Source organism: Xiphophorus maculatus, chromosome 14 (genome assembly GCF_002775205.1).
Source record: "Xiphophorus maculatus strain JP 163 A chromosome 14, X_maculatus-5.0-male, whole genome shotgun sequence".
Classification (NCBI taxonomy): domain Eukaryota; kingdom Metazoa; phylum Chordata; class Actinopteri; order Cyprinodontiformes; family Poeciliidae; genus Xiphophorus; species Xiphophorus maculatus.
Window position 1 is genome coordinate 24,543,584 of NC_036456.1, and position 12,180 is coordinate 24,555,763.

At 33.7% G+C, this 12,180-nt stretch overlaps 1 protein-coding gene across 2 annotated transcripts; it reads right to left on the reverse strand.

Moving 5' to 3' along the window:
- Nucleotides 1-852: 852 nt before the first annotated feature.
- LOC111611213 lies at nt 853-10,421 on the reverse strand. Of its 2 annotated transcripts, none has more exons than XM_023347088.1 (7): nt 10,343-10,421; nt 7,499-7,554; nt 7,021-7,383; nt 3,583-3,621; nt 3,057-3,155; nt 2,570-2,622; nt 853-1,677 (listed from the first exon to the last, which is right to left on the reverse strand). In XM_023347088.1, the coding sequence occupies exons 1-7, from the start codon at nt 10,369-10,371 to the stop codon at nt 1,651-1,653; spliced, it is 666 nt and encodes a 221-aa protein (XP_023202856.1). In that variant the 5' UTR covers nt 10,372-10,421; the 3' UTR covers nt 853-1,650. The 2 variants fall into 2 exon arrangements, with proteins under 2 accessions (XP_023202856.1, XP_023202855.1); XM_023347087.1 differs by having other exon boundaries at nt 7,021-7,386.
- Between the last annotated feature and the right edge of the window lie 1,759 nt (nt 10,422-12,180).

A 12,180-nucleotide genomic window follows, 5' to 3' on the forward strand; every position in this document is an offset into this window, starting at 1 on the left:
ATGTTTGTATTTAGTGTTGGATGATGAATGTTGGAAAGCATCAACATCTCAGATGTTTTTTCAAGACTTTCATTCAAAGTAAATAAATAAATTGCAAAATTTTACTATAAAAATTGACGACTATGTCATAATATGTATGGATAAGGTAAATAATTTGGGTTTGTGGTTCGATCCTTCTCATTTAAGAGGTAACAAGGCTTTGACCATCTCTAAACTTAAATGTTTTTAGGTGAATTTAAAAGTTTTATCATTTAAAAATGCAGGGTTCATATCCACCCATTAGTGTCTTCATGCATTGACTCCTGCAATTCTCTGTTTTCTGGGTTACTGAGGAAAAGTTTTACGGATCTGCAGATGGTCCAAAACGTGGCTGCTTGCATTTTACCAAAACCAGGAAATATGCTCACATTTCTACTTCTGTAATCTTTTCACCGGTTGCTTTAGGTTCAAACAGACTTTAATGTTTTGCTGCTCATTTACAAAACTTAAAGTTTTCTAATCTTCTGCAGCTTTATGTTCTACCTCATGTTCTCCCATCTTAAGACACTGACCTTTTCAAAACTCCTAAAACCAGAGGAAAAACATCTGGAGAGAATGTTTTTTCCATTTTCCATTTGAGCTCCTTATTGTTTAGCACTTTGAATAATGTTAATAGTAATCATAATAACTTGTTGTTTGACTTTTACATATTTCTTGTGACAACAACAGTTTAATAGTTGTTATGGCAACAGATAAATATCTGTGTCATTCCTTAGACACTGGCAGTAAAGGACGCGTGCAAACCGTGAATTTAACAAAAAATCTTTATCAGTAAAAAGTAACGAAAAAATGCAAATACAAAAATGACGATACATCAGTTTTACAATTTCTCTTTTTCCTTTTCCAAAATATACACAGATTACACGGTCAAAACTGTATTGCTCCATGTCTTGGTAATCCGTCAAGTTTTTCTAATACAATATATGGCCTGACAAGAAGCAAGCCTTTCAAAATAAATCTAAATTTCACAATAAAAATGGCCTGAACAAATATCAGTCTTCTTACTAAATATAATAAAATAAAAAACAAATCATCATACAAATAACTTAAATATTTCCTATTTATGGCTCTAACAATAGTGTCTAGGACAAATGAACAACTTCCAACTAGAAGATTTTAAAAAACTGAAAAACTAGACAGCAGGTCATAATAACATCCATAAATATTTGGTTATGTAAAAAGAGTGTGAGCATTAAAAATAAGATTCACTGACAGAAATTAAATTAAAAACCTTTTGTAGGAACAAGCTGGAGATCAAGTCTGTCAACTTTTGCATGTATTAAAAAATACTTTTCAAGAAAAATCAGTTTTCAAAAGCTGAGTAAGAGACTCTAAACTACAGAAACAGTTATGGACATAAAATGTTCTTTTTTAATTTACATGATTCTTCATCCTTTTTTTATCTCAAGAAAAGATTATTAAATCTTTGATCTAATATGAAGATTTGCTTTTGGGTTTAAGTCAGACAGTTTTTTTCATTATTATTCACAGTTCGATACATGTAACAGTTTTTATACCAACAAGTGATATGAAGGAGATTTCAGGTCAGAATGATGAATTCAGACACTTTGGTTTGGTTGTTCCAGGTCCCGAAAAGATATTAGTTCAGCTTCAAATCTTTGCCATTTTCTTTGTGATCTATGAAACACAAAACAAAATGTTTTCAATAAAATCATCTTCTGATTGTTTGATATCCCAAAGTAACATTATTATTAAGATGGCTTGAATAAAAACAGAATTCTGTCATTTTTAGTTTTTCAAAAGAAAATTATCATCAATCAGCAACAAATAAAGTAAAGCAGTAAAGTTTTGACTTTTTCTAAAATTATTTGTCTTTCATTTGTTTCCAGATGCTTGTTGACAAAAATAAGACAATCCAGAAACCAAAGCATATTAAAATAAAAATGTAAACATAGTCATATTAAATTGAATATGTAATGTATATTCAGATGAGGCTTGTCAGATTAAAAGAACCTTTTAAATAAAACTTTCATTAAGGTAGAAGAGACGTCTTTCATTAAGCTCTAGTTTCTTTTTTTAATTGGTCTGATGTAATTATAATATTAAACATGTTTTAATTGGCTATAAGCTTCTCTGTTGAAGAAAACACAACAAAGAAGAGAAAATCTGAGTTATGTGTTTGCAATTTTTAATAGATTTATTTATAGCATTTTATGAATGAATGTTGTTGGATTTTGTTTTCTTGATTCTTGGCTGTTTTTCTTTAGTGTTGTCCAGATCCGGGGCCACAGGTTGGTCACCTCTGGTCTAAACCTGCATATCACTGTTCAGGTCAGTGGGAAAGCTGGTGAGCCATGAGTAAACCAGTCAGGTCACCAGTTCATTGCTGCTACATCAAATTATCTAGTCAGTCAGATTCAGTCACCAACAAGGAAGTTCAGTTTCCTGGTTTGATGCTCAGCTGTGATGTTCAGTGACTGCAGTCCTGCTTAGTTTATCAATGAGCAGGAAAATAAAAAAGTAAATAATTAATATAAGTTAATTATTATAAATTGTTCCATTTCCATACCTTCATCATTTCTCCCATTGTCGTTTTGAGACTTGTTGTTCCAGCATGGAAAACTGTACACAACAGAAAGTAAACAACAGTGAATATTTAGCTTAACAATATAAATGAGTGACAATATTTAATTCTCCTTAACAGTTTTTGTCTGGTAAAAATGTTTCATCAACCTGGGCAGGCAGAAAGGCTACAATAAACAACAAAGACCTAAAAGAGAAAAAAGTTACTCATAATAATTTGGTTTCTTGATTTTCTTTTCTTTTCAGACAAACACCAACAGATATTGATAAATATGTGAAAACTGCAAAACTTTTCTTATACATGTTTATCCAGACAGCTCCATGTTTCTGAGTTTTACTTCTCTTCAGCTTCAGATCAGTTTTTGAAAACTATTAAAAACTATAATTTCTATCAATTGGAAATATGCATTTATGGAGAGAATCATTAATTCACCAAAATCCTGCAAGACTTACAAAGACAATGACTGACTTACATTTTTTAACTCTGTGGCGACGTACAACATAGATTATGATGAAGATGAGGATGATGAGTGCTAAAACACCAACACCAACAGTAACTCCAGGATCAGGTCCTGTTACAAAAAAACAGGTTTTTAAAATTCTGCTTTTGAATATTTTGAATTCAATTTTGCATATTTTTGTTTTATTAATGAGATAAAAGTTGTGAACCAACAGTCACCTCATCATTCAGGGGTCAAGATTTACTGCACCACACACACACACACACACACACGCACACACACACACACACACACACACACACCCACGCACACACACACACACACACACACACACACACACAGTTATACACCAATATGCAGATCAAAAGGTATTTAGGATTTATCTGCTTTGCCCAACTGCACATCAACATGTGACAATAGGAAAAGCTGGAAGACAAATATTCAACCCAAAGAGCCAAAATCACTGCAGGTAACAAAGAAAGTCTAAAACTAAGTCAGAGTTCCAGTAACCACTGGTTATCTAGTTAAACATATTTACCTCCAGGACCAGTCAAGTTGCCTTGGGCTCCATTTTTACCTGTTGAGGAATTACATTGAGTGTTATAGACATCAATACATTTATCTGGTTTGTCTTAAATTAACTTAAATTATCAAGGATTCTTGTTATTTGTTGATGAATGTATTTTATTCAGTTATTCAAACTTTTCAGTTGGTTTAAATCCTTTTATAATTAAATTATTTAATCATATTAGAGATATAAGATGTTTTTTTCTAAAAAAAAAAAAGAAACATCTTATTTCTAAAAACTATCACTATGTCCTGACAGCATAACATGAGACACTCTGTGAAAACATCCAGCTCCACTGCTCTATGGTCCTACTACGATCTGCAGAAATACACTGTTCTGTCAGAAACAACCAATCAGAGCCATGAGGAAGGTTATAGCGCTAACAATCACTTTATGTATATGCTGCACAAACCCTCCTACTTCCTCTCTGCTTTGTTACAGCTGGTTCACCACAGGGATGCTTGATATGAAAGCTCAGCTAGTTAGCATGACTATCGATGACGGTGGATAAACTGTTTCTGTAACAATAAGGATCGCACCAACCCACTACAGATCGGTGCTGCCTGTGGTGCTACTGTCACGACTTCCCACAGACAGACACCTGATGGATTCCAGTTTCACCAGTGGACTATAGGAAGTGCATCCCCAGCATTCATAGCTTAATGTGGTTTAAGTGTCTGAATAACTTGATTTCTATCAAGTCATAAAACATGCAGAAGACAAAAGCTCTTGACTTTAATTAACAATTAATCAAAGTTTATGTTTGGCCTCATTTTTTCACCCATTTGGTGGAAAAATGTCACCACTAAAATTTTACATATTCCACCAAAAATGGGTAAAAATCTTTGGGGGACAAAATACCTTTGGATGTAGTTTTACTCTATCATGCTATTTACTTTTATTTGAGTAAAATGTCTTGCTACTCCACCCTTTGAGTAACTTCACTAAATGAAAAACAAACATGTTTTAACCAAAAACACAACAGACAGACCTAAAGGCCTTAAGCCTGCATTAGTATAAAAGGCTTTTTTCTTTAAAATACTCAATACTTAATATATACATTTGAACATGGCCTCATATTCTTGTCTGTCTGATGACACTTTAAAAATATTAAAATCAGGTGGACAGTAACTTGGTACTTTAGTCGCCTTGTTACAAAATACTGTTTTACTTTTACTTAATTAAAGCTTAATACATTTCTTGGACAGTTAATTTTTACTTCTACTTGAGTAAAGATTGATGAGATGCACAAAACGAGCGCAAACACAAAAACTATAGCATGAAACTCATAGCATGAAATTTAGCAGTAATACAACAATAAAGATTATTTTATGCACTTTTACAAAGTAAACTTGCTATTTCCTTTAAATCTTTATTTGAAATGTTAAGATTTCTTTGTTGTACCACAGAAATCTTAACTTGCTTGAAAAGGAGTAGGAAGAAATAAGAAACTTATGAACTTCTACCCCAAAATATCATACAATATTTTCAGATGGATCCTCATTAATAAATACATTAAAAAAATAAACAGGTTAATTAATTTTTATTTGGGTTTAGATATGTCTAAATCCAAACATCCATAGCCACACATTCATATGTTTCAGCCTCAATGTACACATTAGTGCTAACTCTCTCTCATATTTCTACATCTTGTGAACATGACCTACTTATTTACTTTTAAATTGTAATAAATTTAGACTTTGTTTTAACTCCTCATTTAACTTGTTCATAACTTTACCCCATGAATTGAAATAAAAACGTTTTTCTACAAATCCTTAAGTTTGCGTTTCCCCTTAAGTACCGGTAATATCCCCATCTCTTTCAGAAAACAGGCTCTCTATGAGCTCAGGCTGAACTTTATTAGATGTGTGAGGGACCAGTTGCTGGGGACTTTAGACCAAGGAATCCCCCAAAACCCTCTTCCATTAAAATATGATTCTATTTTCTTTCCTATGAATATTTTGTTTTGCTATTATAAAGCTCTGTGTTTCATTGTCCATGTTAAGCTGAACATTCATATATATGTTGGTAATTATTCTGGCTGAGAGTGAAAAGAGTTTAGAAAGGGATCAGTTTTGAACAGGCGCTTAGGGCAGCCTTGGGTCCTAAGTTTCTGTGCTGAAGAAGCTCAGTAGAACATAGCAGCCATAGTTTGACTCACGTCGGATTTATGAATGTTGTTTGTATTTTCAGTAAAAAATGAAACTAAAGAAAATTTACAACCACCGCATGTCTCGACATCACTATTGTTTGAGTGGGCAACAGATGCCTTAAACATGATTTGAGTCATTTTAAATTAAAGCTCTTCAAATGTAAGGATTCTAGATTTTAATACTAACGGGTTTGTTTGCTCATAATAACCAACATTATGGATGATTCTAACGGCTCGTTTCTGTAGGATATTTAGTGGCTGTAAAGAGCTTTTGCAATAATTCCCCACACCTCTGAACAATATGTTAAATATGGCAAAATCAGAGAGTTATATAGAATAACTCTACATTATATTATTCTGTTATTCAGAACATGTCTAGCTTTAGCCAGGATTGATTTGCTCCTGCTTAGTTTATTCTGTAAATGTTTAATATGATATTTCCAACTGACTTTGTCATCTATTATTACACTGAGAAACTTATTAACATAAAGCCTGTCTAGAGTTACAGCCTCTATCTGAACTTGAATTTTAGTATTTTTGTAGCAATTTCCAAAAACCATGATTTTAGTCTTGTCCAAATTTAGTGATAATTTGTTATTGTCAAACCATTTCTTTAATTTACTGATTTCTATGGAAAGAAGTTGTAAGTTTTCACCAGAGACTAGAATATTTGTGTCGTCAACAAATTACACAAATTTAATACATTAGACATTTTGCTTATGTCATTTATATACAAATTAAATAAAACTGGTCTCAGTACTGACCCTTGAGGTACTCCACACAAAAAAGTAGTTCTGGACTGGACTACAATTTCTGGGTCCTCTAACCAGAGCTGGCCCGAGGTAATGGACCGAGAGGGTCAGAACCCTCATAGCTAAATATGTTTCTGATGATGATATATGCTGGCACAGAAACTGTAACTAATTTATTCCTTGAACCAATTAAATGTTTTACCTTCACAGTTTCACTTTAATAATGAAATAAAATTAAGATGTTGAACTTTTGTCTTCAGCAGTATTGTGATAGAATCACAGTTTTCATCTATTAGATCAGCTGACTTCCCAGGTGAATTTGATCTAGAATCACCACTCTATGGTGAGGTCAACTTACTGACCTCTAGTGCTTAGAGATGTGATCAAACATAAGCTTTAATAAAGAGAGGCTAAAGCATTTCACTAATTAACAGTTTCTATTTATACTCAACAAAGACCTAAAAAGTTCAAAGAAAGTAAAAAAAAACTGACCAAATAACTCACCAGTAACGTTGAGTCGACATTCTGCATTACTGGATCCATCTTCAGTTTTCACGTCACACAGATACAGACCAGAGTCTTCAGTCCTCAGTCTGGACACATGGAATCTGATTCGTCCTTCTCTGAGGACGTCTTTGTCAATCTGGACTCGTCCTGAAAACTGTTCATGCTGAGACTCTGGAAACTCATCACCATCATGATGAACATATATTGTTACCCCTGACTTTACTGATGATCTAAAATCACAGATGATGAACAGATTCTTCCAGGATCCCTGAGTCTTGGTGGTGAAGGTCCACTCCAGAGTGATGCTGTGGTTCTCCTCTGCCTGATAGCTGCTCTGTTTCACATTCACTACAAATGTTGCTGCTGAGGAGACAGAGAGGGAAAGAGAGGAGCAGACACACTGAGAACTGGAACATGGGAGTCTTTCAGCTCCATCTAGAGAGCTTTCTGTCACAAAGACAAGATGGAGACTGACCACAGAGACATGAGCTGAGGATGAGGAGCAGCAGGATCCTGGAGATCATCTTCATCCTGAGAGAGGAAGAGGAGGAGAGGCAGCAGAACATCAATACAAGGAACAACTGGACCTATGGTGTAGAACAGGGGTGTCAAACTCTAGTCCTCAAGGGCCGCTGTCCTGCAACTTTTAAATGTGTCGCTGCTGCACCTGAGTAGAATAATCAGGTCATTAAGGTTCTGGAGAACTGATCTGCACAAGGAGGAGGTAATGAAGCCATTTCATTCTAGTGTTTTGTACCCGTAGCACATCTAAAACCTGCAGGACAGCGGCCCTGGAGGACTAGAGTTTGACACCTGAAGGTGTAGAAAGAGATCATTACTGCCACCTTGTGGTTATAAGCTCATACAGCAACTCTCAGTCAACAGGACATGTTTTCTTTCTCTGCAGCTGCTGAACCTTTTATTATAAAACTTTTTCTGGGTGAAATCAGTTTGTTATAATCATGAAGAAAAACACACCAGTGAGTAAGTTTTGCTTTTTTTATTGCTAAATAATGAAAAGAATATTAAGTCAATGACAAACAATGTACAAGTACAGCATTGCTTGTCAGTTTCACTGTTAGATACATTTTATATAGATTCATCACACAGAGTTGTTTTCTGTAAACCTTCTTGTAACGTTGATTATAATTTACAGTCAATTAGAAAATTGCCTCAATTTATGCTAAACAGAGAAATCAGATTTCTGAGAAATCTGTTCATTTCAAAATAGTTTCACTCTGGAGACTCAGGGGTCTTGATATAAGAATTAAATACAAACTTTCCTTTCATCTGAAAGCAGGACTTCTCCTCAGTCCAGGTAAAATGCTTGTAACTAGGATTCATCTGAGTGAACTGAGTCTGCTCTGAATCCAGCCTCAGGTTTCTCCTTCCTCCTTGTGAAACTCCTTGAAAATTGTCAGTGGGCTTTTTAATAAGGATGCAGTTATCCCTGTTGCAACGTAATTTAGCACAGCTTTTCCTTCCACTCAACTTTTGATAAACACTCTGAACAACCAGCTTCTTACACAATAACTTTTCTTTCTTCCTTGCATGGGGACAAGTGTTCAATATAAGTAAACATTTCATTATGTAGAGTCAACATGTTCAATCTGCAGTCTTCTAAATAGTCTCAGACTGAGAAACCATTTAGAGGTAATTCACTGATTAGTGTTACACCATGATTTTCTAATATTTTACAATATATTCTACAATATTAACATTTCCAGAGACACTGGATGTTGGGTTTATTATCTGTAAACCATAAGAAATGTTGTAAAAACTAAAGGCTTAGAATATTTGACTCTGTGTGAATCTATATAATGTATGTTAGCTTCACCTTCTGGAATTAGTGACAAAAACTATTTAACAAAATTTTTTAAAAAATGTGCTCTTATTTATTTCTACAATGTAATATAAAGAAAATATGAACATAGTTGTTGCTGAGAAAACGTTAATTTAATGTCTCAACACACATTTATCTCCACTCAATGAATTATGACTGTGTTGAATGGGTATATTCAATTATTTTGGAGCCTGACATTTTAGATTTAGTAAAACTGTTGGGAGGAAACAAATTGCACATTGAGCTTTGGGTGGAGTCACGTGTTTAACTCCACCCCCAGGAGATCAGCTTCCTGTTTCTGAACCTTTGTCATTCTTCAGTGTTTCTACTCTTATATTTTCAGAAATAGCTTTGTTATAAATTACACCTGGATAAACAAATGAAACATTTTCTGACTGTGGAATATGAAACACATTTCGTCTTTGCAGACTCGTTGATCAAAGCAGCTTTTCTATCGCAGTTTCTATTTCACCTTCCTGCTTTAAAAACTTTTGAAAGCAGAAAGATTTATCTTTACATTTTCACCTTATTGTTAAATGTAAAGACAATAATTACAATATCTGACATAATGTTTTTCATAATAAACACTCAAAATGTAGGAGCTATTTCTCCATTTTCAGTTAAATCTTAGAATTTAGATTTAGTTTATTTGTTTTTTTTAATTTGTTATTTAGAGTAGGGTTTTGGCTAGTGATTCACTTAATTAGTCAATTTCAGTTTGGGATGTGGGTGTTTCACGGTATAAATAGGTAGGTCTTAGGTAGATCATTATGCATGTGTGTAGTCATAAGGTCTTTTTAACCAGTCGCAGTTTCAGTCACAGTCAGCAAGTTTGTCATCAGTTGTCAGTCAATCGGTAAAAGAACAGGTTGAGGAATCAGAACAGAAGTAGCAAAATCCTGTGAAACCTGTAACCTCTTTTGTCTGAACAGTGAAATAAAACAAAGAAAGAACTGCATTTTGACCCTTTTTGACCTTTTATACTGCGTAAGCCAGAACCCACGGTGCATCAGTGACTATTTGAATTGAATTCACTTTTTGTTTTGATCACGTTTAAGTTTTAAGTTTTTTGATTTTTGAATTTGAGATTTTGGACAGATAGTCACCACACAAAATGAATGACTTATTTATTTATTTCTTCTGTTGAACCACCACATGCTTGTCTGAGGTGAAGTGGAGAAAAGTTGGATAAACGCGCTTAATACTGACAGTAGAAACATAAAACATTCAGATACCAGAGTGGTTCAAACCGGAAAACAACTTACAGAGGTTTAAAGTTATTATTAGAGATACAGTGAACCTTCTTCTTTGCAGGGGTTGCGTTCTGTTATAGCAAGGTTTCACTGTATACTGCATACAGATTTAGGACTTAATTATTGTGTTTTACACTTATTCACAAGAAACGTACTTAAGTAAAACGTTTTATCCTACTATCTAAATTAAACAATGAACCAACATAAAATATAAGAAACTTACTCGGTTAGTTTTCCCTCCTTTATCTGCATCACTACCGTTTCTTCAAATGGAGGAAATAGCACTTTAGCTCCTCCTGAAGAGCACTTCCTCCTTACAGCACAGCTTCTCAGCGGCTGCTGAAGACTTTTTTCCCTCCCTCTTTCTTCTCACTTTCTACTGGCTACCTTTTCATTTTACAACTAGTCGTAACTGTGGCAAGCCATTTTAATATAAATTTGGTTTCGTCTGACTATCCGTACATTCTAGATATCTAAAATGCATTTTGACTAGACAAAACTACATTCTGACTATCCGCAATGGTAGTTTAAGATATCTGCATTTACATTCTGACTAGTAAGAATAATAATTCAAGATATCTTCAATTACATTTTGACGAATCAAAATTCCTTTCAAGATATCTCAAATTACGACACTAGATCCGTCAATTGACTGGACACATCCGTAATAACAATTTAAATATCTTGAACTTATGACTAGTCAAAATTACAATTTTAGATATGAATTATTATGAATTGCATGGAAGACCCTCTGTACTGTCCAAACAGTTGCCTGCAGAATTTTATGTTTCCTGCACAAAATTGTCAGTAAATGCCACAACGTAGAAAGAGCTCAGCAATATTGGATATGCGGAGAATGCAAAACTTCATCAACTATAAGACTGCTTCTCAAATCTGCAAAGAATTTCCTGTTTATTAATTTCCGACAAACTGAATGCACTTAAAAACAGATTTGAAAAGCTAAAATTGCTATTGTCAAACTATTTTCAACATGAAAGTTGTGCATTTTCAAACATCCTTTTTCATTTTTTCATTGTTTTAATAAACGTTCAAAATGCTACGTAAGTCAGGGATGTTTGACGTTTTGACTATACAGAATAAATATTAAAGATATCAGTAATGTCATTCTGACTAGTCAGCATGTTAATTTAAGATATCTTGAATAGAAAAGCTGAGTAATTCAAGATATCTCTAATTCATTCAAAGATATCCTAAAAGGAATTTTGACTAGTTAAAATTATAATTCAAGATATCTATAATTTAGTTTTCACTAGACAAAAATACATTTCTCCTGTCCAAAAATACATTTACAATATCTTGAATTATGTTGTCATTCGAGATACCTTTAGTTAGAATTATGACTAGTCAAAACTAAAATTGAGATATCTTGAATTTACTTTATGACTAGTCATAATTTAATTGTAGATATCTTAAATGTGTATTTCAGATAGTCAGTAATTTATTGTAGATATCTTGATTTGATGTCTCCATACAAATCAATGGTAAATCTGACATCATTTTGACTAGTCAAGATATAATTAGAGATATCTTAAATCGCTAAAACGTCTAGTCATAAAACAATTTGAGATATCTGGAATGTAAGGGCGGCCAAACCAAATGTATGTTAATACGGCTTGCCGTATTGATCCTGATACCACTAATGATAATTTGGTGAAACTGCTACCTACATGTTTAGGCGGTGCTGCTTTTAGTTACTGGAATAGCCTGATATGAAGCTGAAGCTGGTTTCCAATTCTAGCTTCTGATTCGGGAAATGGCTAAAGGGCGATTCCACCTAATTTTTCACTACTTTCCTCATCTTTAATCAACTCTAGTTTAAAAACTACAACACCTAGACTCTTCTAAACCTGGACTGGATTATTCTGCTTTAATAGTAGAATATTTAAAACCATGTTTGGGATTCGTGAAACGTTTTTTCTGATTTGTGAATCTTGACATAACAAACTGCTGAAGAATATCTTTCCTTCCAACAGCCATCACCATCTACAATAACTCTTGGAAGAATTAATGAGTTACGCCAGCATTTAACTTCGCATTGTG

Bases quoted from the DNA above. Each gene is read 5' to 3' on its own strand.
- LOC111611213 (XM_023347087.1), bottom strand. From the start codon at position 10,371: ATGCAGATAAAGGAGGGAAAACTAACCGA. The intron at 3,622-7,020 runs GTGAGTTATTTG...ATTCCTCAACAG, and splicing joins ATGTCGACTCAACGTTACTG to GTAAAAATGGAGCCCAAGGC. The intron at 2,623-3,056 runs GTAAGTCAGTCA...TGTTGTGTACAG, and splicing joins TCGCCACAGAGTTAAAAAAT to TTTTCCATGCTGGAACAACA.